We start from the raw sequence: 27,735 nt of genomic DNA on the forward strand, positions 1-27,735 counted from the left end.
GGCACTCGATTCATTAGCGCTTCACACAAACCATCCAAAATATAGCACACCAGGCAGTGGACATAAGTCAGATAAGTTAAATCATTTAATACAGAGTCAAAAATGGAGAAAAGACCTAAACACTGATACCCCACAGACAAACTTGTTTCAACTCAACGTTGAGATAAGAAAATACATCCTTGGTCAGAAAAGCTCCGTGAAATCTCTACCATTCAATATCTTGCATCATCGCTTTGTCTACCTTTATTTTAGCTAGCTCCTCACAAACACAACCCTCTGAAAATTGATCAGGGTCTGTTACTCCTCCATCCCTATTCACATTTGTCTTCTGCGGTCCCACTCCCGATGCTTCAGCCATGAACACAGAACAGAAATATTTCTTAAGCAATTTGGCCTTTTCTTTATCAGCTTCTACATATTCCTCCCCTTCACCTTTGAGTCTCACAATGCCACTTTTGCACTTCATCCTATCACTAATATATCTTAAAAAAAAAAAAAGTCTTGTCTTCCCGATTTACCGTGTCAGCTACTTTTTCTTCCATTTGCATCTTTGCTTTCCTGACTACACGACCAGCCTCTCTTAACTTTTCCAGATATTTTTGCCTGTCTTCCTCTTTTTGCGATCTTTTGTAGTTTATGAAAGCTAACCTCTTATTCCTTACCTTCTCAGCTACTTTTGAGAACCAAAGCGGCCTTCTTTTCCTCTTACTTTTACTTACTTGCCTAACAAAAGGTGTGTCGCCCTTCCAATCACCTCTTTCAGTTTTGCCCATCGCATTTCCACTCCTTCCAGACGTTCCCACCCAGACAACAATTCCTTGACGTAAACACCCATGAAGAACACATCAGTTTAGCTTTCAATTACTGTTGCGGTCATCCATCCCTTAATAAACTAGAATATCAAATACCGTCAAAAGCTTGGTGAAATAAGAATGATTTAAGGGATTTCTTAAAAACCTCTAGGCTTTTAATTGACCTCATATTAGCAGGTAAACTGTTTCATAATATGGGGCCCACAATGTAAAAAAAAAACCCCGAATTCCAATATTCATCCGGTTTAGCTAACCCCCTCTTCTACGAAACTTCGCTAGCAGTTTCTAGCGCAGAGAGCCACGCTAAATGGCCGCCGCTGCTCCCGATGCTCATAGAATTCCTATGAACGTCGGGAGCAAGAGGGAAACCAAGTTAAGGCCATATCTCTTATGCCAAAAGATTCAAGGCGTCTAAGCAAAATTATACGATCAAATCAAAGGCAGCAGAAATATCGAGGGTAGGAGGCAAATAAGAAACATCCAAAGCCCATTTTAATAACTTCTAAAGTGGAAATCGATAATGTCTCAGTAACGTGATGAGTGTGAGAGAACCAAACTATCAATAATGTTATTAAAATCAATAAAGTCAAGCAGTTGGTCATACACTAACCTTTTAATAAGCGTAGCCAAGAAAGCTAAAGAAAAAATTGTTAGTGTCAGGGAAGGGAAAGAGAAGATTGCAAATCTGTTAGAATCTCTGGCAGCAGAGTTGGTAAGCTGAAGCGGACCAACCAGCCTCTTCATATTTGCTAAATTTGTCTGTTTATCAATTTACGCAGTTACAGGAAATCTTTGCTTTTCTTTTTCTAGGTTAAGCAATACAAAGAAACAGGCTGTCCACACAGTAATGGGTATCTGGATGGTATCTTTTATCTTGTCTACATTGCCTGCCGTGGGGTGGCACGACACAACCGAGCGTTTTTATGCTCAGGATTGCAGATTCATCGTTACTGAAATTGGTCTGGGTTTTGGAGTTTGCTTCCTCCTTTTGATCAGTGGCAGTGTGGTGATGGGTGTCATTTGCATCGGAATTGCCCTGTTTCAGACTTTTTCTATTCAGACGGGGCACCACATTGACAAACATAAGTTCAACGTGCCTACAATCGTGGTGGAGGATGCACAGGGCAAACGAAGGTCGTCCATTGATGGATCAGAGCCCCTGAAAACCTCGCTTCAAATTACATATTTAATATCTGGGATTGTGTTTATTTATGACTTCCTCATGGGCTTTCCCATACTGGTAAGTAATCGACTTCCCTCAAAATTGGCTTTGTTCCTAGTGCATTAGAAACATAACCCTGAACTAGATAAGAACAAAAAGTTTCTGTTTCAACTTCGTTGCTTCTTGTGTGGGTTTTATAATAATAACTAGTATTTTAGCCCGTTACATTAACGGGTGCTAGAATATATGTCTGTCTGTCTTTATTTCCGTCTCTCTGTCCTGCTGTCTTTTTCTGTCTGTCTCTCTCCCTGGCCCCCTTTGTCTGTCTGTCTTTCTGTGTCTCTCCCTGTCCCTGTGTCTTTCTTCTTTTCTTTCTGTCTCCCTTCCTCCCCCTGGTGGTAGAATATATGTCTGTCTTTCTTTCTGTTTCTCTCCATACCCCTGTCTTTTTCTTTCTGTCTCTCTTCCTCCCGCTGTCTTTCTTTCTGTCTCTCTCCCTCCCTGGCCCCCTTTGTCTGTCTGTCTGTCTTTCTGTCTCTCTCCCTGCCCCTGTCCCTGTGCCTTTCTTCCTATCTCCTTCCCTACTTCCCTGTCCAGCAGCCGCAGCATTCCCTCTCCCTCTATTTACCGCGAGAGGAGCCTGCACGGACCTAACAGCCCGAGCCCCCAGCAGTGTAACTTCCCGGCGGCTCCTCTCACAATCGCTGCCTTCTCCGACGCAGGAGCGGCTCTTGAGAGGAGCCGCTGCAGCGTCTTTGAGAAGTTGAAAAAAACTTCGGCCCGTCTCCGTGCTCGGCCGTGGCGGGCTACAGTTGCCGCGGCCGACATCCGCCTTGCCGTATTTTTTTTTTTAGTTGAAAGACGCGGCGGTGGCTCCTCTCATGATCCCCACCTGCGTCGAAAGTCCGACGCAGGCGGGGATCGTGAGAGTAGCCACCGCTGCGTCTTTCAAAGAACCGTAAGCCGCGCATGCGCACTTCCTATGGGTCGCTACAGCTCATGGAAAACGGACCCACGCGATGGGAGTGCACATGCACGGCCTAGCATTTTTATTATATTAGATAATAACTTTATTTTGTATACCGCCATACCCAGGGAGTTCTAGGCAGTTCACATCAGTTAATCAAGGTTACAAACAATGAAGTCATTGAAGTTAACAGGAATATACAAGAATGTACGATAGGAAGGTCATATACAGGAAAACAGGAGTGTATAACAAGAAGGTCAAAATACTTGAAAATACAGGTCGTTGAGGTTTTGTGCAAAAAGAAGGAGTAGGTCGAGATTCGCATGTATTGATGGGGGGTGAAGGGGGAGAGGAGGGTGAATTAAGGGTTCTGCTCGTGGAATAAGTGTGTTTTGAGTTTTTTTCTGAAGTCCAGGTAGGGGCATTGAGCACAATATGGGCTAGCCATGGGTTCAGTTTAGCCGCCTGGAAGGAGAAGGAAATGACATAGTTTAAGGGAGGGGAAGGCGAACAGATGGATTCTGCGGGAGTTCTTGTTGTTGTAGTTTGGATTGAAGTGAGGGTTGAGGTAGCTTGGGGGATATACCAAATACGGTTTTGCAGCATAGGCATGCGAACTTGAATAGGACTCTGGATTCAAATGGTAACCAGTGCAGTTTATGGTAGAAGGGGGTGATGTGTTCCCATATGTTTAGGCCAAATATAAGGCGGACGGCGGTGTTCTGGATCAGTTTTAGTCTCCTGGTGGTTTTCTTCAAGGAACCTGAGATTCTGTATTTCTAGTAATACAGTAGATGACGGCAGATAAAGACCCGAATGGTCCATCTAGATGGGATTCTTGCTTTGAAACTGGGATGAAAGTTCTTATGAGGGATCACTACGTTTTATCGGGATAGCACGTTGATGCATACTGCTACTTATCAGTTTACGGGTCTTTAATATTTTCTGTGATTATATGCAAATGATCCACTCAGACAGATCAGATAAAATACTTAGCTTTCTTTCATACTGGATATGGGTCAGGCAAGGCAGAGAAGCATCATTCTAATTCCAGCCTGCTGGCTGGAGGAGGCTGAAGGGAGAGGACACGTGCACTGAGGCCACAAATCCTCTTTTCATGCAAGCATGTATCTCTCCAACAACAAAAATACAATAAGTATTATACTCTTTATGTCTAGTGGGCAATGGAGGCAACAGCCAATAAAAACATGTATAACTGTGTGTGTGTGGGGGGGGGGAGTCAGCTCCTAAGTCAGTGTCCCGCAAACTTTGTCGAGCCGCAGTCCACTAAACTAGTGGCCGCGGCTCAAGGCATCTGGAAGTGCGAGGACATCGATGTACGTGACATCATCGCGTCGACATGCACAGAGACCTTCCAGTAGGTCCCTGAGCCACCGGTGGGGGGTGCCAGCGGGGAAGACGTGCGGAGAGAAGGCGCATCCTGTAGGCAGTCAGCCGGCGCCTCTCCTCCCCAGCGTCTCACGGCACACCTGAAATCTCAGGAGGCGCGCACATTTTGCGATACACTGTCCTAAGTTGTTAGCAGGGTTCTAGGGGGTCCGGATTTCGCTGAAATAAAATCTGGTAACCCTAGGTCTGACACTGCTGCTTTCTGTGATATTGAGCAAAGACTAGGGGGCACTCAATGAAGTTACAGGGTAATACTTTTAAAACGAAGAGATTGTTGCAGTTATCCAGGTCTCTAGGTAGAATGGATGTTTCAGGCATCAGGCTGTGACTTTCTTCAGGGTGTGCAGTGAGGCCTGCAGTTTGTCTTTTTATATAGTGGAGCCTCAAACCTGATTGGCTGAGGCTTAAGGGAAAGTCCGTTGGTCATGAATTTGAATTTTGACAGGAAAGTCAGTTGGTCATGAATTTGAATTTTGACAGGAAAGTCCGTTGGTCATGAATTTGAATTTTGACAGGAAAGTCAGTTGGCCGTGACTTTAAAATGGTGCCCCTTATATAGAAATGACTCCTAGCGGTAGTCACACAAAACTGTCGCGAGGGGCACCATTTTGATGTCGGCGCAGAGAGTGGCCAGGAACAATTGGGCATCATTCCTAGCCCACCCCACAGGACACTCCTGGATATCAGTGAATTTGTTAGGTAGCTACTAGGGGGGGTTAGGAGGCCGGGGGGGGGGCATACATTGGGGGGGTTGGTCATGGGGGGGGGGGGTTGGACTCGCCACTGCAGGCCAGGAGCATCAGGCCATGATTTTGCATTGCCCAATGCAAAGAGCTGTGGTTATTTCACCGTGGATTTTGAGGTGATGTATCACCTCAAGTCGGGTTATGGGATTTGCATAATGTGGATGCAAAACATGCATTTATATATTTTGCATCTAATTACTTGGTAATGCATGATGATTTAAATATCACCGTGCTAATTTTGGAACAGCAGCATTGAAGCTGTTCAAGTCGCAGTAAGAGCCGTTTACCGCAACTTAAAGCCCTAACACTGCTTGAATTCCTCCCTCAATGTTTATGTTACTTTAATGCATGCATAAAAACTGCTAACATGATTTAGTAAATACGGAGATCTGATTGTGCTTTCTGTGGGTTTGTTTCAGTCAAATAAATGTCTTGCGCTTTTCATTGCATCATGTCTTGCGCAGGTCATTGCATCATTGTTCAAACTAGCTGGCAGGCATTTTGCCTTCTTTTTCCCATCACCTTTGCCCCAAATTTAGTCTAGCCATTTTTCGTGTGAAGCATTCAGTAGGCTTTAAGCCAACAAGCATATTTTCAAAGTACCACTAAAAAGAATCTAATCTAATGCAGAGTTTGTTCTCTGGGTTAAGTCCTCAAATGTAATTTAAAAGGAACGGTGCAGTCTACTAAAGGAAACTGAGCTATTTATAAACAAAATCCTAGTTCTAATGCTCATGTGCAGTATATTTACTGGGAAACAGCCACTAGATCAAAAGCACACATTTGTCAACACAAGAGATTTTAATTTGCAATAGCAATCGGTCACATTTATTTTACACATTCGTATACCGCACAGTACAAAGTTCTAAACACTTTACAATAAAAACCCTCATAATAAATTTTCAAAACATAAAACAAAATCATTCACACTCCCAATCCAAATTGAATTTGGTCAAACAGTCATCCTAAATCCTGCCTTCACACAGTCAAGTCAGACAAGACTCCTCGATCGGGAACAGGGCCGGCGTTAGCAAGGGAGTTGGGCAAACAGGCAACTACCCTGGGCCCCAAGGCTCTGGGGGGGGGGGCTAGTGGGCCAGCATGTTTTCTCCTTTCTAATTGTTCTGGTCTGACGTCACCCTCCCCTTGGTTCTTGCGGTCAAATCTGTTTTTGTTGCAGGGGACCGCTGGCCATTGCAGCGATTCTCAATCATTGCCTATGGTCCGGGGCCCTCCATGCTTTCCTTCTGCCGTTGTGTCATTGGAGACGGTCCGTGACAGAAGGAAAGCACAGAGAGGGACTACAGGCAGTGCTTCAGAAGCACTGCCCTAGCCAGTGGCCCCCTGCAACAAGAATGAATTTGTCCACAAGACCGAAGGTGAGGGCGATGTCAGACCAGTGCAAATAGAGGGGGAGGACGTGCTAGGCCAAGAAGCACCTGGACCAGCTGTTTTTTTCTTTTTTGTTTGGTTTTTTAAGTAAACTGGCAGAGGAGTGTTCAAAAAAGTGCCAGGCTGAGGATGGGGGAAGTGAAGGGGAAGAAATTATGGGGCCAGAACCAGAGGGAAAGAGAGAGAGGGAGGGAGAGATGGTGGGCAACGGTCTAGAGGGGCAGCAAAGAAAGGGAGATACGTTGGATGTGAGATGGTGTGGATGAAGGGGGAAAGGAGATGCTTGAAGGGTGAAATGTTGAACCTAGGGTTGATGCAAAGGGAGGGAGAGGTGTAAAATAGGAGGGAAGAATAGTTGAAAAGAGAAAGATGGTGGACCTGGGGGGAAGGAGAGAGGGAGAGCTAGGGGAGGGTAGTTGAGAAAGGATGGTAGACCCGGGGGTTACATATAGGATGGGAGGGCAGTTGGGAAGAGAAAGGGAGTGAAGTTGGATCTGAGGGTGGAAGGAAGGGAGGGAAGGAGAAATGTTTGGTCTGGGAGTAGAAGGGAGAGAGATATGCAGCATCTCTTTTTCCCCTCCCTCTTATTGTTTAGCATCAAGGGGGAAGGGAGGAAGAACAACAGAAAAGAGAGGGAGAGATGTTGGACCATGGGGAGAGACGATGAGAGATGGCCCCATGAAAAGGCAGGGGAGAAGAGAAGTGGGATAAGAAGATGTTAGGAGATAGAGAGAAAGGGACAGGGAGATATAGCCTGACAAGAGTGGAGAGAGGGAAGGAGATTCTGGAAGTGGTGAGCCATGTGGGAAGAGGTCAAAATGGGGATGACAAGAAGATGAATGAGAGAGCAGGAGGTGGAAAATGCTGCTTGTGAACATTTCAAGAGATATGGGAAGGGGTGGAGAGGAGAGGTGCCAGTGCCCCTGCCAAGATGGCACCTGGGATGGTCCGCCCCCATCCCCCCTTACTTATGCCACTGTCGGGGCCTACATTATGGAATATGCTGTTTCCTGAGGTTCACGCTTTAAGAAGGAAATAAAGACAATTTGGGGGTTTTTTGCGGGTGTTTGGCATTCCAGATCAGGGCCGGTTTTAGATATGCTGAGGCCCAGGGCAGAAATTAAGGAGGGGGCCCCTCTTCTATCTGTCCCCTCTCCCAATTTTCCCACTCAAGTTTCTTAGGTGTTTATATATTACCTATCAAGGTTATCTAAGCGGTTTTACAATCAGGTACTCAAGCATTTTCCCTATCTGTCCCGGTGGGCTCACAATTCATCTAACGTACCTGGGGCTACATTTAAAACCATTTTAAATGACTTCTTCATAAACAAAACACACACAGACCTTCAACAAATACAGAGCAATGGATCACAAATTAGAAATAGAAATATGAATACAATAACTGAACCGGAAACCCCCAAAAAGTTAATCAGTAGTATAACCATGAGAGGGGAGCTGGGCCTCCCACTTTGAGCTTAGGCCCCCCTCAAAATGAATATCTCCCTTGCTGTAGCTGGTGGGGATCCCCAAGCCTCACCAGCTGATGACCACCTCCCCCCTCCTCAGGTCCAATGACCAGAACTTTCCAAGTTCTGAGGCTGGCAGCAGTATTTCAGAGCTGCTGCCTCCCCCCCCAACCCCCTCCGGCGCTTGGCTTTCTTGCATGCATGAAAGCAGTGGCATCGTGAGAATACTGCCACTAGCTGCAAAGCTTGGAGACCTTACAATGAGAATATGGGGCTGTATTTCTAATATTTGGGGATTTTTTTTGTTTGTTTCAGTTTTTGTTTGTTTTTTGCGATTCACCTTGCTCTTAATTTATTGAAGGTGGGATAACAAGAAGAAAGGTTTAGAAAGAAGAGGAATGGGACTCGCTGCTCTGAAGCTGATACAGACAATACTTCGTGCTGTTGGAGTTCCCCTCCCAAAGGCTACAAGAGAATTGAAGCCTTACTGGGGAATCGAAAGGTCTCAGTAGCACATACCAACCCCTGTTTTGCCACAGCAGCCATAGGTTTGAGGAAAATATTTATAGGGGAAAAGTCCTTCTTTTTCTGAATTGGGTTTTTTTTTTTTTTCTGTTGCCTTATTTTCTTTAAAAAAAAATAAAAATTCCCAAACCGAGCTATGATTGCTGGATTTCGGAAGGGGCCCTGGTGCATGGGCCCCAGCTGAGGAGTGTCGCTGCAAAACTGAACTACTGTGTTTCCCCCGAAAATAAGACCTGTCCCGAAAATAAGCCCTAGCATGATTTATAAAGGTGCTCTTAATATAAGCCCTACCCTAGAAAAAAGCCCCCAACCCTCGAAGCCCCTCCCGAATGTCCCTGACACTCCCCAACTCCATCCTTGACACTAGTGCTGCCCAATTCCCCCCCCATATATAGTATATTTCCTACCTTCTTACCCATCCCTTGTGCAGCAGAACCCCACCGACCCTCCCACCGTGAGACTGATGCGGCAGAGGGAAGGCCCCAGTGGGGAAAGCTGCCAAGCAGCCCATTCAGAGCGCTGCCACCACTGCAATTTTTTGAGGCCTTGGAGCGAAGGTTTGTCAGTCTCATGATGGGAGGGTTGGTGGGGTTCTGCTGCACAGGGGGATGGGTGAGAGGGTCGGTAGGGTTCTGCACAGGGGGATGGGAGGGAGGGATAGAAAGATGCTGCACAAGGGGATGGGTGAGAGGATCGGTAGGGTTCTGCACAGGGGGATGGGAGGGAGGGATAGAAAGATGCTGCACAAGGGGATGGATAAGAGGGTCGGTGGGGTTCTGCACAGGGGGATGGGAGGGAGGGCTAGAAAGTTGCTGCACAAGGGATTGGGTGGGAGGGGAGGAAAGAAAAGAGGAAGAATTGGGGTGGAGGAGAGGAAGGGAGAGATAATTGTTGTACATGAAAAAAATAAGACATCCCCGAAAATAAGCCCTAGTGCGTTTTTTGGACCCAAAATTAATATAAGACACGGTCTTATTTTGGGGGAAACACGGTATACCTGGTTTCCCATTGAAAACTGCTACAATGCATGTGGGCTAAGACAGGGGTGGGTAACTAGAGGGCCTCAACCCAGTCAGACTATCAAGATTTCCACAATAAATATGCAGTGATTTTGCCTGTACTACTTTCATTGTATGCAAATCAATCTCTTGCATATTCATTGTGGAAATCTTCAACGCTGGAGTTGTGGCCCTTGAACACCACGGTTGCCTACGAGCAATGCATGTATTCCAAACGGCCCCCACAAGGATCGCTTTGGCATGAGCTCAGGTTTTTGTCCAGTCATTTCGATGTTGACATCATCCAGCACATTAAGAGAAAAATATGCTGTTCCTTCCCCCCCTCTCCCCCCCCCGCCCCCAGAAATTAGGGTCAGAAAGGGTTGAGGGAAACAGAAAGAGGGAGGTGTGGAAGTTTGTCACGATGCATAGAGCTGCAAATGTCAGCTGTCTTTACAATAAAGGGAACATTTGAGATCACAAATATAAGTGCTGTTTGAAGAAGTGACATTTCTTGCAGTTCGGCTCTGGCTCTTTTTATAAGTGTCGGGTTCAGGGTGGCTTGGAATGTTCTGCATCGGAACAGACACCCTTTGTGATGTCACTGGCAGAGTACTGTGTTACATTTATTGGGATACTTTTTATATGATCATGTTTCTAGTGGTTCTTTCTGTATCCTACCCTCTTGTTCCTATTCTTCTTAAGATATTGTAAACCTCTCCTGCTCTTTTTGTCCTCTTGTGTCTAGTTTGGTTAATTTATTTGTGTACATTCCCCTTGTTATGTTTTTTTCTTTTAAATAATGCACACTGTTTTTATTGTTAAATATATTTTATTGAGCATAACAATCAGAATCAAAACAGAAAACAACAAGATAGCTCAAATTTATATACTAAAACCATCAAACCCACCCTACCAACCCCACCCTCCCCCTCATAATGACCTCCGGCTTACGGCTGACAAAACCCCTGTGTATGCAACCCATGATTCATCTTGCCTTGGATGAAGCTTTCTCCACTTGATTGGCAGCCTTCATGTCCTCACTGACGATCACCCCTAAGTCTCGCTCTGCTACCGTTCTTGTTAGGATCTCACCATAAAGGGTATAAGTTCTGCATGGATTTTGGCTACCCAGTTGCATAACTTTGCATTTTTTGGCATTGAAACTGAGTTGCCAGGTCCTAGACCAGCGCTCCAGTAGGAGTAGATCGTGCATCATGCTGTCGGGCATCGAGTTTTTGTCCGTTGTGCTTTTGCCCACTACATTGCTTAGCTTGGCGTCATCGGCGAATAATGTTATTTTACCTTGGAGCTCTTCTGCCAAGTCAATTATGAAGATATTGAATAGGATCGGGCCCAAGACCGAGCCTTGGGGCACTCCACTGATCACCTCTGTCATTTCGGAGGGGGTGCCGTTCACCATTACCCTTTGAAGCCTACCTCCAAGCCAGTTCCCAACCCATTTTGTCAATGTCTCGCCCAATCCTATAGAACTCATCTTGCTTAGCAACCTGCGGCTAAAAATGCTCCTCGTGGTAATTTTGTGATCAGCACACACTAACCACGCACGAAAAAAAATAAAATTGTATTTTTTTCCTTGTCATCAGCAGCAGATGACTCCAAACGAGTGGGTTGTATCAATCTACCAGCAGGCGGAGATAGAGAGCACCAAGCTGAGCTCTGTCCTACAGTATACGATGGTATGCTCACTGGTCATGCAGTGTCTCCGCAGGCGGATGGATGGTCTCGTCTGCTGCTCCTGGTTTTATGCGCTGGGCGGAGCGGCCTGCAAGCGGTAGCTGGGTCTAGCTCTACTAACCTCACCTAGGCTCCTGTTTTGACTATGTTAACTCGGTGAACGAGGGGATCTTCCTGGGTGCCTCTCAGGGTACAGCTGGCGGTGCCAGTTCCCTACCCATCCCCTGTAGCCGCGTATGGTGTTTGCCCTGCCCTCCTATTCCCTCCTCATATTAAAAAAAAAAAAAAATTGGATGAGTGACGCAACAAAACCCAGAGGGAGTACAGTGGTCTGTAGGTGTTCACTAGCAAAAGACCAACCAACTCCTTTTACTAAGGTGCGCTAGCGTTTTTAGCGCACGCAGGATTTTAGCGCACGCTACACTGTGCACTACGTGGCTAGAACTAACGCCAGCTCAATGCCCTAACGCAGCTTTGTAAAAGGAGCCCTGTGTGTGTGTGTGCTTTGGCGCTAATCGCAGTGCGTATGTTGCCTTGCTCTACCATTTGTTGAGGCTTCCTTTCCGCGCTGTCTCCTGCATTTTGGCTAGGGGGGGGTGAGGGACTTAGTCTGCTTCCCCTCGGTCTGTGGCTGGTCTGACTGCGCGTGCACAAATATTAGGCATACTGATGTTGGGTGAGGCTAGAATTGTACAGTAGAATCGGCGCTAATTGACTTGTGAAGCAATTAAATTGTGTGCTTGAGCTTTATCTAGAGACCCCCCCCACCTCCTTTACCGATGCGTAGCGCGGGTTGTAGCGCCGGCAGCGGCGGTAACTGCTCCGACGTTCGTATAATTCCTATGAGCGTCGGAGCAGTTGCTAAAACCCACGCTACACGTTAGTAAAGTAGGGGGGGGGAGAATTAGGTAGACTATGTTCGGGTCTTACTGCCCTCCTCCCTTTAGCAACAGCGCAACTGATACGCGCGGCGGCGATTAGGCTGGATCCTTTTTTTTTTTGGGGGGGGGGGGGGAATACAGGCCCGTAACATGAGGACAGATACCTTGAGAATTACAGCAAAAGCATTTTGCTTTACAGCCTCTGCTTCATGTGCTCGTTTCTCCCAACCGCAGCGTCGCAAGTGCATAAAAACACAGTAGGTGCCCGATGGACCAGCCTTAGGTAAGGGCAGTAACCCTGGCAACCAGGCTAGACAGCTGGTTTGATTCCTCTCTCAGACTGCTATTGTTCTTCAGAGTATTTTGAGACCTGGCAGTTCTAGCAGTGCTTTAAACCCTCCCAGGATCCATCGAGAAGCTGTAGATCTTTGCATTGTACACTGTAGAGCAGACGTCACGATATATATTTGTAGTACAACCGAGAGCTGCCTGTAAGTTTAAAGTGAACACTGTTTATGACCATATTGTATGCTGGGTCGGGGGTGGACTTAGGGGAGGTTTAGGAGAAAACAGAAAACGCTGTTGGGCCGCCGCGTGAGCGGACTGCTGGGCGTGATGGACCTCGGGTCTGACCCAGCGGAGGCGTTGCTTATGTTCTTATGTTATCTTGTTATGCTTAATGATTTCCTGAAAAGAGCAGAAGACCAAAGAATAAAGAGATAGCGGTTCTTATATTGGAGAATAAATGTTTTTTTATTATTATTATAATTTTGAAACATTACAATAACCAATAATTCGAGGAAAAAAAAAAAAAAAGAAAAATCTCACAAAACAATTCATAATCGTTCATACATACATAATTCCTTTTAAGCCCACATTATGGGGAAACGCGTTACAATTCTAATCAAACAAATTTACAAGAAAAGATAAAGGAGGTTTATTGTGATTTTCATTAGCTAATTTTATATTTCCCCCCCCCCCCTATGTGTTGTGATGAGCAAGATTTTTTTATCTCTTGTGTGTTGCGTCTGATGCAGTGATGTGTTTAGACAAGCAGGGGCTTCGAGCAGTCAATTTTATGAAATCAAATGAATTAAATTTGAATCTTAAGTTACATTAGTATGCTAACTAAAACATCGATCAAAGGGTGGAAGGAATAAAGGGCTGAGTGTTTTATGTCCATTTTTGAACCACTTCTGGTTAAGTGTTATATGAGTAGTGGACTACAAGTTCTTTGCATCATGGTACCAAGAGGCAGCGTCCAAGCTTTTTCCTGATTGAGGGGAGCGAAAGCGTCCTACGCTTTTTGTAATGAGTTTGTTCGTGTTTTAAAAGCAATCTTGGCTGCCAAGTGTAGAAGGAAGGGGCTTCCAACTTAGGCTTTCTGGGATGTCGGTCTCTCTCTTTTTTTTTTTTTTTGTCACTGAATCATTAGTGTTTCTGGGTAGAGAACGACACGGGGACAGATTTTTCCCCGTCCCCGCGGGAACTCAGTTTCCCCGTCCCGTCCCCGCGAGTTTCGTCGCTGTCCCTGCCCCATTCCTGTGAGCTCTGCCTTAGCCGCACAAACCTCGAACACTTTTATGATTTTAAAGTGTTTGAGGCTTGTACAGATGAGGACGGAGCTTGCAGGAATGGGGCAGGGACAGGAAAAGAACTTGCCGGGACGGGAAAATGAGTTCCCGCGGGGACGGGGAAAAATTTGTCCCCGTGTCGTTCTCCATCTCTGGGAGACATAATTTATCCAGCAATAGCAAGAATGATACCATTCCCCACATTTCTTTTTGGAAGTTGACCGTACAGTGTGGTTAATATACTGCCAATCCATCTGTCATCCAGAAGAGATGGCTGATTTGTAGTACAGTATTTCAGAAATATACAATGTTGCAAAGTGTATTTCAGTCCTGTTTGCATGGGAGATGCAGTACTAACAGCGGGATCTGGACACGTCCCGTTGTCACCCTATAACCCAACTCCTTGGTCCCACAATACTCCCCTGCCTTTACTACAAAACACACCGACTACTATTGATGGTAATTAGCCGCAGCTCAGTTTATTAATCATAACAATTAACATAATATAATTTCAATTATAACATTAATTAACATAAACTCCCAGAGCTCCTCCCGAGCTACCCATAAAAACATTCAGTGCCCTCGACCCTGCCACCTCAGCAAGGGTCAGAGGGGTGGCATGTCCCTCATGCCCCATTATCCGGGTCACCTGACCCACCAGGCACGGCACCCCGCCGGCCCACCGCTCATCACCTGATGAGCCCCAATGACCCAGTAGCTCGGGAGATCCGCCCCCGAGCTACACCCTACTACCCGAAAAACATGAGGTGGGTGGGACAGAAAAAACCCGCCCTGGAGGACCCAAACGGTTGAGTCCTCCACTGCCTCCCCCTTAAATAGCTTCGCTCCCCCGCGCGCCCTAAGCCTTCAACCAATTAATTTAAAGATTGGCACCTGACTCTCCACTGGCCAATCACGCCGCACCCGTATTCACCGCCCCCCGACCGCCCCAGCCGATGGACGACACGCAGGCCTGCCAGCCCCGTGTTATCCTTCACCCATCGACACGGGGTCTCGGGCTCCTCTTTATAAACCAAGGTATTAATTACAATACGTGTATAGTCACCTTAACCGGACTAAGAAAGAGGAAAGGAGCGAGCGGCCCATTAACTTTCAGACTATAAATTAATTCATGTTTACAGTCTGTTCTTAAGACGGCAAAAACATTTACACCTACGGCAGATGTTACACCGTTTCAAATGCAAAAAGAACAGAAGGCAGAAACCCCATGAAATGTAAAACCATTTCAAATAACAGTCTGGCACGCACAGATTTTTTTTACAGTCCATTTCCCATGCTTGGACATGTATCCTTTCTGTAGCATTTTTCACCCCCGTCTATGCCACGGGGGGATAAAGGTTCTTTCTGGTAGCGAAGCTAACAAGATCTCTTGAGATCTTTCTTTATTCTCTGGCCAGTTATCTTATGGGGAGTGAGATGCATTACCTGTGCGTGCCGTGATGTGCTTTTGTTATCTGAGCTCAATCGCTGGCTTTGCTACCCTCCTATAAGACTTCATTTAAAACTGGAGAGATTACAATGAAAAAAGAACGTACAGTGGCATCGTATTAGGAAGTTCTGGGAGGTGATGAAACCCCACCGTGGAACCGATTACCACGTTTTAAATTTAGTATGTTTCTGGTTAATCTGTTGCCAAGGGATTGGTATTGGCAGTTGTGAAATTATAGCTCAGCTTTCAGTTTCCACAAGAGGCTCAATAGGTTATGTTAGAAGCAACTCTAATAGAGATGATTGGATTGAACTACCACGGGAGGTAATAGCAGTGGAGTAGCTGATCTACCAAATGATGGAGAACGGACACAAATGTGAGCAAATTCATTGGCTCTATAGTTGAATGCACTAGTGTAAAGTAAGACAAATACCTAGAGCAGGGGTGTTATTTTTTAAAATTAAGAGTGTGGCCCAGCGGTTAAAGCTACAGCCTCAGCACCCTGAGGTTATGGGTTCAAACCCACACTGCTCCTAATAATAATAATAATAACAGCTTATATACCGCAATACCGTGAAGTTCTATGCGGTTTACAAAGATTAAGCAAAGGTACAAATTGATTGACTTTAAGAGGGGAGGAAGAAAGAGGGTTATATAGGACAGGAAATCCATTTTTGAGGAGAGAGTGATCAATTGAACAAGTTAATCGCTATAGAGGGGAGAGAGAAGAGAGGATCAGTTGTCTGGATACTTTAGGAACAGGTGTGTTTTCAGACGTTTCCTAAATTCCTCATAAGTAGTGGGCGAAAGCAATTGTTCTAGGTCTTTACCCCATGATGCTGCTTGTTGCGAGAGAAGATGTTCATGGTGTTTTTTCAGTTTACAACCTCTCACTGGGGGGGGGGGAAACGAAGTTGGAATGTGAGCTTCTCTTGTGTCTGTTGGCTGAGAAGACGAAAAGGCCAGTTATATATTTAGGGTCAAGTCCGTGTAGTGCTTTGAAGCAGAAGCAGGCAAATTTAAACTTTACGCGCGCCTCCATTGGCAGCCAATGCAGCTTATGACCCTGGGCAAGTCACTTAAACCCCCTCATTGCCCCAGGTACATTAGATAGATTGAGAGCCCACCGGGATAGATGAGGAAAAATGCTTGAGTACCTGAATAAATTAATGTAAACCGGTCTGAGCTCCCTTGGAGGACTATAGAAAATTGAATAAATATGTAAAATACTTAGTCTTAGGTCCTTCTGCCTGCACATGGGTACTGGGGCAGCACGGTGAGGAGTTTGGAGCGCCGCTGGGAGTGGGGCTGCACGGTCAGGCATTTAGATGTGGCACAGTCACCATGAGCCACCATAAAACGGCCAGGCGGGCCGGATTTGCGCCCCCCCCCCCCCCCCGGGGCCTTGTGTTTGATATGTGTGACCTAGAGACATCTGAAACTTCTGTGGTTGTAAAGACTCTCCTGCAGATTTTATCTCTATTGGATAAAGCTTAACTTCTTACTCAAGGGTCAGCCTAGTGGTCACAGTGTTGTATGTTGACGTGAAATGTAAGTATGGAAGTCCCCCCCCCAAAAAAAAGAATCCAGCGAGTCTGCAGTAAGTGTCACCAACGAAATAAAAAAAATAGAAACTGCAGGACTGATGTACTTGATATGAGAACTGTAATTCAATAAAGTGTTGGGGTTTTTTTTTTTTTTTTTAAATAAAGTAGCCTACCTTTGTTAGAAACAAGGACCCCACACCAGGGCTGTGGAGTCGGAGTCGGAGGAAATTTCGGGTACCTGGAGTCGGAGTCAGAAGTACAAAAAAACTGAGGAGTCGGAGTCGGAACATTTATCTACCGACTCCATTTTTGAACTTGGCATACCAATCGCGAGCGATTCTTTCAGCTATAGCACCCACTATGTACACAGCACAAATGTTGCGAGCAGCTTCTGCGGCCTTAGAACCTTGATTAAAAGCAAAAAGAAGGTGGTGTCGAAAATGCTAATTTCTCTCAACTTGACATTCCATTTTAACGATCTGAAAATTAACCAGTGCTGTGGAGTCGGAGTCGGAGGAAATTTCGGGTACCTGGAGTCGGAGTCAGAAGTACAAAAAACTGAGGAGTCGGAGTCGGAACATTTATCTACTGATTCCATTTTTGAACTTGGCATACCAATCGCGAGCGATTCTTTCAGCTATAGCACCCACTATGTACACAGCACAAATGTTGCGAGCAGCTTCTGCGGCCTTAGAACCTTGATTAAAAGCAAAAAAGAAGGTGGTGTCGAAAATGCTCATTTCTCTCAACTTGACATTCCATTTTAACGATCTGAAAATTAACCAGTGCTGTGGAGTCGAGGAGTCGGAGGAAATTTCGGGTACCTGGAGTCGGAATCTGAGTCAGAAGTACAAAAAACTGAGCAGTCGGAGTCGGAACATTTATCTACCGACTCCATTTTTGAACTTGGCATACCAATCACGAGCGATTCTTTCAGCTATAGCACCCACTATATACACAGCACAAATGTTGCGAGCAGCTTCTGCGGCCTTAGAACCTTGATTAAAAGCAAAAAGAAGGTGGTGTCGAAAATGCTCATTTCTCTCAACTTGACATTCCATTTTAACGATCTGAAAATTAACCAGTGCTGTGGAGTCGGAGTCGGAGGAAATTTTGGGTACTCATTAAGCGTTCAAGGCTTGTGCGGTTACAGGAATGGGAGCAGGGACAAGGACAGCAACAAAACGTGGGGATGGGGAAATTAGCAAACACAGAATGAGGATTTTTAACATACAGGTGGTTCATCTTACATTAGCAATTCTAGAGATGTTAGTTTCACATATAGTTAGATAATGAAAGGTTGCCATCTGCTGTCCAAACCTGGCACTTTTTCTCTCCTCGGTTACATTCCGTGATTACCTCTCTATCCCATGTGTGGCAGGCCTCTGAAGGCTGGTGCACAGAGTGGGAGCTACCTTCATGCCCTTGATCCCAACCTTCTTGCTGCATTGTTTTGAGCAGGACCTGGCCCTCGATTCTTTGAAAATCCAAGTGGTCACTGTGTTCTTCGCACCGAAGATTTAGATACATTCAATTAGAATTGTATTGTATGAAAGTTGTTGGGTTTGTTTGAGTTTCATTTTGTGTGTTCAAAATGTTACAAAGAAATTTGAAGTGGGAAAATGTATAAAGTAATGTGCTACCGCTTTATTGTTCTAGGTTGTGAGCTTTGCCAGCTTGAAGTTTGACACATCGTATGACTGGATGGTGTTGTGTGTTCTCTGGTGTTCAGTGGTGCAGTCCCTTCTCCTTCCCTTGTTCCTTTGGGCCTGTGACCGCTACAGAGCCGATGTGAAGGCAGTCTGGGAGAAGTGTGTTGCAATCATGTCCAATGACGATACAGACGATGGTAAGACATGAACTTCTGTGTGTGTTAACATAAATTAAAATACAAGTATTACACGTAAGCAGTGTCTCACTTCCGGTTCACCACACAATTGTTTCCCACGTACTCACCTTTATAGGACCCCCAGGGACCCCTGAAGAAGACTTTTTGTCGAAACGCGGACCGTGTTGGGTCCTGTATCCCTAGCGGACTAGGTCCTTTAAGGCTCTTATGTGGATGATTTACTTTTATATGGATGGAATTATTTTATGTGGATGATTTTAGTGTACCTTTGGAACTTTGCTACTTTCAAAATAAAGTCCATTTAGGAACATCGTCACTCCGCAGAGTTTTTTTGGTTTTCTCTGGATTTTCTTCTTTGTGGATGTTTTGGGATCAATTCCTTTTGTTTTTTTACACGGTATAAACACAATTAATCAAAATATTTGCCAAATAGATCAGTCTTCATGGATTTTCTAAATGCCAGATGAGAAGTAGAGGTAGAAAGATACATACTAATTTGTTTGTCTCGTAATGCTGCCTGATACGCCAAGAGGCTTATAATCGAAACAGAAATACGTCTAAAATCTCACCCAAATCGGCACTTGGATGACCTTAAAGACAGATCGTCCAATTGCCGATAATCGAAATGGGTTTTAGACGTATCTAAAAACAGCTTAGGCCTTTTCAGTGCCGCTGTACGCCCAGAGCTGAAAGGGACGTTTTAGGAGGAGTGGTGAGGTCGGGGTTTGGGCAGGACGTGGGCTGACCTAGACTTAGTCGTACTGCAAGTATAACCAAAAGTTTAACGAGACTGCCTAGACGGAACTTATATACTTAGTAACATAGGCAATCTAAAAACAGGTCAAAGTGACCAGATAACCACTTCAGACACAAAGTACAGATCCCCACACACTCCCAGTGATCACTGACACACCCCCCCCCTGGCAATAAAAATCAGAATAAAAACGTACATACCTGCCTCCAGAACATCACCTGGCATAGGAAAGCCTAGTAGAACTGCACAGAGGTGGCTTAAGTAGTCTGGGGGTGAGCTAGTGAACTATAGAGAGGAGGACCCAGGCCCATAAGCCATTCTAACCACTGCAGTCATGGTGAAACATGTGCATCCACCAAAACCCTATTGTACTGCCATATAGGTACTTGAAGCCATAAGGGGAATTGGGGTGGTAGACAGGTGGGTCTAGTAGGTTTTGGGGGTGTTTTAGGGGCTCACCATGACCTGCAAGGGAGTTGTGGTGAGATGTTTATGTGGCACCCTTTTTGTGAAGTTCACAGCAGTGCCTTGTAAGGTGCCTCACTATTCTGTTGCAATGTCTGGGTGTCCAGTCCATCACTTTTCTGGCCCCTCCCACATCCACAAAGTCTTGTTCTAGGCGTTTTTGACTTGGACAAATTTTTGGATGAGAATGGGGAATAAAGATAGACGACTTAGTGGTCTAGACCAGTGTTCTTCAACCTTTTTACACCTGTGGACCGGCGGAAATAAAATAATTATTTCGTGGACCGGCAAACTACTAAGACTGAAATTTTTTTTTTAAAACCATCGCCGCTCCGTCCCCGCGAGCCCGGTCCCACAAACCATCTGATCCCATCCGCACAAGCCTCAAATAGTTATGATTTTATATTGTACATATTTTATTAAAGTATAAAAAGAAACAATATTCTATACAATTGTCATTTTATAAATACAAATAATACAGAGCAAGGATCAACAAACCCCCTGTCTCCCCTCCCCTTCACATATATCCCCTCTACTATCAAGAAAACTGAATAAGCCAAATTTCTCTAATCTTTCGCTGTATGGCAGCTCCTCCAACACCTTAACCATCTTAGTCGCTCTTCTCTGGACCCTTTCGAGTAGTAGTACCGTGTCCTCCTTCATGTACGGTGACCAGTGCTGGACGCAGTACTCCAGGTGAGGGCGTACAGCGTCATGATAACCTTCTCTGTCTCTTCAGTCCAGCATCTGCCCCTTCCATTCACTGTCTGTCTTTCCCTGCCCTTTCTCTTCCCCCCCCCCCCCCCCCCAATTTGGTCTGGCATACATCATCTTTCTTCTGTTTCCCTCATGGTCTGGCATCTCTGTCCTTCCCTTCCCCCTGTGGTTTTTAGCATCTCTCTCTTCTCATTTCCTCCACTCAGATCTGATATCGTTCTCTGCTCTCTCTTCCCTTTTCTTCTCTGGTCTTCCTTCTCTATTTTCTGCCTCCATCTAAATTAAATTCTTTCTTACTATTTAGTCCTGTTTCCCTCTTTTCACTGTGTCTACCCACAGCTTGTCACCCCTCCATTATCTTACTATTTTCTTCCCCCTTTATTTAGCTCCTCCTTCCATCCAGTATGTGTTCTTTCCCCACTTCCAATTCAACATCTGCTCTCCCCTCTCAACTGACATCCATCTGCCTTCTGCTCTCTCTCCCTTCTTCTCACTTCCATCATCTATCTCCTTCTCTCTCTCATCTCCTCCATTCCATCATCTGCCCCTTCTCTCTCTTCCCCCCCCAACTTCCATCATCTGCCCCCCTTCCCCTCACCTTTGCGGGTCACTTTCTTTCCCCTGAGGGTGGTTCATGTCAGAGGGGAAGCTTTGGCCGAGCATAACTGCTTGCAAGGAACAGTGGAACTTACTTGATGTCATGCTGGGGCCCGTTGCCGTTTGAAGAAAAAAAAAAAAAGGGACCTCCAAAGGTGAGAGGAAGGGAAACCTCCAGGACAGCTGCTCTTTGCCCTCCTTCAGCAGCCCAAGAGTCTTTAGGCAAGCGGCAGCTCTGTATGCTTTTAACTTCGGCACAGAGCTGCCTCTAAGCAGTAGTTTAGCGCGGTTTCATGAGGCAGCCTCGGGGCCTTTGCTAGGCCGGCCCACATCGCATCATCGAAGCGGGCCGGCCTAGCAAAGGCCCCGAGGCTGCCTCATGAAACCGCGCTAAACTACTGCTTAGAGGCAGCTCTGTACCTAAGTTAAAAGCATACAGAGCTGCCGCTGCTGGTCGGGAGGTGCGAAGACAAGGCAGGAAGCATACGCTGCAGGAGTCCCGGTGAAGGCAGAAGTCCCGGCACAGCGATGGCAACAGGAAGTTGCAAGTCAGCTGACGTCGGCACTTTTCGTTGCGGCGGGGACCCGAGTCCTTCGCGGACCGGCAAGATTTTTTTGCGGACCGGCACCGGTCCGCGGACCGGCGGTTGAAGAACTGTGGTCTAGACAATCAAACGGCTAGACGTACAAGTAGACGATTCTCGGAAAAAAAATTTATATATTTTGGACGCATTTTTCGAGAATGGACTTTGGACATGTCCGACTTTGGGCGACTAGCAACTTAGACCCAAAACAGACTTAGACGTATTTTTTTGATTATGCCCCTCCACGATCTTACTAAGGAAGCATTTATACACACATCCTTTTACAGAAGGAAAGTCAAAGATGCGAAGATCACGTAGATGTTTTCTATTGGCAAATTTAAAATGATCCACGAGATAACTGGGTAATAACCCACTGAGAGCCTTGAAACATATACAGCCGAACTTAAAGATCACTCTTGCCTCTATTGGCGACCAGTGCAGTTTATGGTAATACTGCGTCACGCGATCGGATCTTTTAAGTCCAAAAATCAAACGCACAGCAGTATTCCAGGTAATCTGCAACCTTTTAAAATTTTTCTTGGATATTGGAAGATAGAGCACATTACAATAGTCCAATGTACTGAGAACAAGAGATTGACACACAACATTGTGGCACTGTTTCTATAAAAGTCTGTCTAAAGTTAGGCGCCAATATAGGCACCAATTCTACAAAACGTAGGCACCGGTTATAGAATCATGCTTATTGTTGCCTAAGCGTGCTTAGGCAGCGCTCAGCACCCTAACATTTAGGCTTCCTCAATATATGCCAGGGTTTTCCTTGCGTAATGTTAGGTGCCGCTATCAGCGCATAACTCAAAAACACATCCATGATCCACCCCCTAACCACACCCACTTTTAGTACAGTAGCTGTCAGCATTTTTTGTTGGCCTAACTAATATCAGCAAAGGCCTATGGGAGATTATATCAAACATATCTGATCTTGGTGATGTCACTGTAGACATTACATCTAAACAGTGCTTAAGAGTAAGAAAAGACCTTGGCACAGCCCTGAGGTTCGACAGATGTGCTAAGGTCTAGTGCCTAAGATAAAGAGAATGGCCCCAGCTGCATGTTCTGGCACAGATAGTTAGTGTCCTTCAAGAGCCATCGTCGTAGAGAGATCCTGGAAACTCCAGTCTGAGGGACAGTTTCTCTCTTTTCTTTTCCAGTCGTACTTAACCACAATAGATTTTATTTTGTAACCAGCTTATAAAAGCCTACTCTCTTTCCTCCTCTCTCTCTATTTTTCTCTGAACTCTCTAGCTTCCTCCTCCCTCGCTGAATTCTTTCTTTTTACCTATTCATACCTATACACCCATCATTCAGACAGAAGACAGACACACATTCATACAGGTAAACTGTCCTTTCTCTCTCATTTACACACACATAAGCAGTCTCTAGATCTACTCTGTATTTGTAAAGCCTATTTCTATCTCTATATTAGAATATTTTCTGTACTTTAGTACCAAGCATATTTTGTGATGTACCTGTTTTATAAGCATTGCATCTCTTATATTAAGGCTTTTTCTGCACAGTAATATTCCCTATGCAACCACTCTTTGCAATCCTTGTCATTAATTTCACTTCCTGCTGAACTTCCTATGAGGGCACTGAATCCAGGACCTCGGGCGGATTGTAGGGCTGCAACTTTACAGCGCCTAACTTTCAATTAAGTCCAATTAAAGCCAATTATGAGTTTCTGATTAAGATTATTGCTCAATTAAATTAAGCACCGATATTGGCACCTAACTTTAGATGGCCTTTATAGAATCAGGGTCTGTGCCTGCAGTTCTCCTCCTGTCAGCCAAGTGGCGCCAGCTCTCCATTAAAGAAGCTGAAGAGTGTGAATGGATGTCACCTTGGTAGACGTTCAGATACTATAGATTGGTATATGGAATATGTGGAGAAATTACTAACCTGGTGTGGCATGACAATTGTCATATAAGTGGCAGGGTTGACCGTGTGACGCTTTAAAATTTCCATTCACTTTTGTTTTAGTCTAAATATGGCTTTCAATCCTGCAGACACCAGCGCAGATGGTGGAATTCACTCTGATTTGATGTATGAAGGACCATATGACTATTATGGAGGAGATATAATTGCAATGGATCGCATTACAAATTATGATTTTTCTGCTGTGGAAAGGGGAATCCCACAGATTTATCCTTTGAGGGAAATGCCAGAGGACAAAATGCAATATCTCCAGGTAATGCAGTAATGTTCTTTTTTCTCCTTTTCTTAACACCCTTTTACTGATTTATATGGTATGTTTGTTTGAAAGAGTAGGCTAATTATCCCAGATAATTAAGATCTTACATTAATAGGGTTCTATTTGTAAAAAGAGGAAAGATACAGATTTATTTATCAATCTTGGTAGACACTAAGGCCCGAATTCTAAAACTGGTGCCATTAGGAAGGCGTTCTACCAGCGTCTAAGTTAATTGTTTTAATTGGCTATTAAAGTGTGTTAATAGACAGCACCATTAAAAGCCAATTAAAAATAAATTAAAAGAGAAAAAAAGTAGGTGCCATGAGGCGCCTACAAACCATGGCGCCAGAATCGCGTCTATGCAGACGTTTAGCGATGCCGAACATGAAAAGAGGGTGTGATTATGGGCAGAGTTGACGTAGAGCACCACTAGCGTGATTCTACGTCAAAGGTAAAACCCTGGCCTACATTTCCGGTGATTACCTTCGACCCAGGCCGCGATTCCGAAAACGGCGGCCGCACGTTTGACATGTGATGGAAGCGGATTTGAACATGTTGCACCAAGGGGGTCTTTTAAGGCGCGTTAGCCGATTTAGCGCGCGCTAAATGCTAATGCGCCCATTATATTCTATGTCAATACTGCTAACAGACGTACCACATAACTGGACAGACAAATCACCATTCTGTTGTCATCGACCACAGACTACAAAGATACTTCAAGAAAGATACTAAACTAAACCTTAAGTTTATATACCGCATCATCTCCACGGATGTTGTGGAGCTCGGCACGGTTTACAAGAACTTAAAATATAGGAAGAGAAGGAAAAAAAAAAAGGTTTACATGAACTTATATATAGAAGAGAAGAGTAAGGGGGGATAGAAATACATTTTAGTGAAAAGCCAGGTTTTCTGTTGCTTGCGGAATAATTGGAGGGAGCCAAGGTTCCGCAGCGGGGTAGTAAGGTCGTTCCAAAGACCTGTGATTCTGAAGAGAAGGGATTTTCCCAGTTTGCCTGCATAGCAAATACCATGTAGAGAGGGGAAGGATAGTTTATACCTTTGGGCGGGTCTGGTAGAGTCAGGACTCGAGGAGTTATAAGATAGTGGGATTAAGGGAGGAAGGATGCCGTGAATACTAAAACCCTACTCTTCAAAAAAATACATAAAACCTATCTAATACGACCAGTTCCTACCTAAATCCCACCTACCCACTCTACACCCTTAATATACTCTAATATGCTTCTAACTACCCAACTAATGCTAAAATGCCTCCATTTACCCAACACTTACCATCTTAAGATGTCAACAACTCTTTGGTAATTTCTATTACCCAACACTTATCATCTTAAGATCTCAACAACTCTTTAGTAATTCTTATGTAACTCTTATGACATCTCTTATGCTATTCCTGTAAACTTTTATGTAATCTCTGAAAACTTTTATGTAATCCGCCTTGAACCGCAAGGCATTGGCAGAATAGAAATCACTAATGTAATGTAATGTAATAACATACATTTAGAAGAAGAGAAAAACTAATACATATATACACACAACATTAATAATTTAATCAACCTTACTTTTTTCATAAATATATTAAATATACCACCCTCTGACTTATAACAAACACCTATTTCAACAGACAGCCTAGGCAAATGCCCTTGTTGCCCCCAAAACCTGGATAATCTGTTCCACATTGTCCAATGTTTTGTTTAACATGTCCTTGCCAAACTGGTGCTTCATGGATTAAACTCCTGCTTTCACGATAACATAAGAATATAAGAACATAAGCATTGCCTCTGCTGGGTCAGACCATGGGTCCATCGTGCCCAGCAGTCCGCTCCCGCGGCGGCCCTCGGGTCCGTGACCTGTAAGTGGTCCTTAACCCTTTCAGGACCATAAGGATCGTAGGCCAATTTTTGTGGTTTTGACGACATTTTTATGGTAAAAAGGGCTTGCAGATGCCAAAAAATTGATTTTTTTTGTGAAATATCATTATTTTTTTAAAAAAAACTCAAACTTCTGGCTTATGGACAGTGTGGCAAGTGAATCTTCTCGTCAATCTGGCAACGACGCTAATGAATGAATGTCGGAACCAGTTTGTTTACATAAAGGCAGTATCCTATGGAATCCGTACATATCAAATTTAGAACTGTAGACTATCCCAATCAAAATTTATAGGATTTTAAAGTTATGGGACAAATATGTCCCTTGGTCCTGAAAGGGTTAACCTAAAATTCTTTATTCCCTATTCATTTAGTGCCTGTATAGTTACCCTCTACCCTTCAATCCCCTTCTCCTTCAGGAAATCATCCAATCCCTTTTTGAAGCCCAATATTGTACTCTGCCCTATCTTGTTCTCTCTTGAATAACAACTGACAAAACGTTCAAGCCAGCCCAACACAATCTTGCATTTCGCCACACAGGCGTCCTCAGGAGCTGAAGCCACTTCAGGTTTTCACTGTATTTTTCTCTCTATAATCACATTGGTTAATCATACAGCAACTGCCAGCTTAGGCTCAAAAAACCACGTCTCCCCTCTGGAAGGAATAAACCGAACTTTATTTGTGGAGGCATTCTCTTGAATGACCTAGGATCTTGAATGAAGATGTTTCAGATATGTTTATTTATTTGTATGTTGGTTATATGATGATTATGTTTGGGGGTTTTTTGTAAACCTTAGGTAAACACTTAGGTTTAGACGGGTTAAAATTTTTAAAAAATAAATAAATCTGACTGACACATGACCGGCACTGTGTATCTCGGGTGCCTGTTGATTATGGCGCCGCTTTCAGAATCTGGGCCTAAGACAGTGGTCTCAAACACGCGGCCCGGGGGCCACATGCGGCCCACCAGGTACTATTTTGAGGCCCTCGGCATTTTATCATAATCACAAAAGTAAAATAAAAAACAGTTTCTTGATCATATGTCTCTTTAGCTATAAATGACAATATTATTATTAAGACTTAGCCATAAGGAAAGATTTATAAACTATAAAAAGTTTTGCCTCATGCAAATCGTCATTTCTTAATAAGACATGAACTATTTTTTCTGAGGCCCTCCAAGTACCTAGAAATCCCAAAATGTGGCCCTGCAAAGGGTTTGAGTTGGAGACCACTGGCCTAAGAGATCAATATTGGTGAGCATTTTTTTTTGTAGCCATCGCCAGCGTTGTTGCCGAACTGTGCGTTAAAAGCATTTGAGGTATTTTGCCTGTTTTTACAAAGAGTGAGCTCAACCAGTTCAGCATCCAAAGAAGAGAGAGTTATCAGAGTATGATAAAAGGTTGGGCATTTGCTATACCTTCATTCATCACAGGATTCGTCAGCCGGAAGCAGGTTACTGACTCCTGTGGTAAATGATTAACCCGTTGTTGGTGAGCCACTTTGTAAGCAGCACTATTCTGTCAACCTGGGAACATCGGGCCTCAAAGCCATGCTCCCCCCCCCCATCACAAATCTACCTCCAAAAGAACCACACACAGGTAAACAGAATAAACATGTGGATAAAGCTGAGCCAGTTGATGTAGTGTTTCTAGATTTTCAGAAAGCTTTTGACAAGGTTCCTCATGAGAGGTTCCTGAGAAATTTAAAGAGTCATGGGATAGGAGGCAATGTTCAGTTGTGGATTAGGAATAACCTTACAGCCCCACTACGGAATCTGGGCTCCTTCCAACTATTCTGAAAGCATCTGAAAACTAGACTATTCGCAAAAATGTAATGCTCTCTTCCCCCCTATACTCAACCTCTAACCCCATTACGCTGTTCCTTCCTTATATTAAGCTCTTGTAAAACGTGCCGAGCTCTATAATTATGGAGAGGATGTGATATATAAACTTAAGATTTAGTTTAGGAACTGGATATCAGACTGAAAATAGAGGGTAGGGCTAAATGGCCATTTTTCTCAATGGAGGAGTGTAAATTATGGAGTACCGC

The 27,735-nt window shown here is 44.5% G+C and overlaps 1 protein-coding gene across 1 annotated transcript in view; it reads left to right on the top strand.

Annotated features, from left to right (window-relative positions):
- The window catches only part of GPR153 (G protein-coupled receptor 153), a 57,625-nt gene that overhangs the window by 25,718 nt on the left and 4,172 nt on the right, over positions 1-27,735 (top strand). Inside the window, exons 3-5 of the mRNA XM_033921194.1 lie at positions 1,623-2,052; positions 18,288-18,477; positions 23,619-23,800. Of these exons, the coding sequence (XP_033777085.1) occupies positions 1,623-2,052; positions 18,288-18,477; positions 23,619-23,800 (802 nt within the window). The remainder of the gene's footprint in view (positions 1-1,622; positions 2,053-18,287; positions 18,478-23,618; positions 23,801-27,735) is intronic.

Source organism: Geotrypetes seraphini, chromosome 15, assembly GCF_902459505.1.
Source record: "Geotrypetes seraphini chromosome 15, aGeoSer1.1, whole genome shotgun sequence".
Taxonomy (NCBI): domain Eukaryota; kingdom Metazoa; phylum Chordata; class Amphibia; order Gymnophiona; family Dermophiidae; genus Geotrypetes; species Geotrypetes seraphini.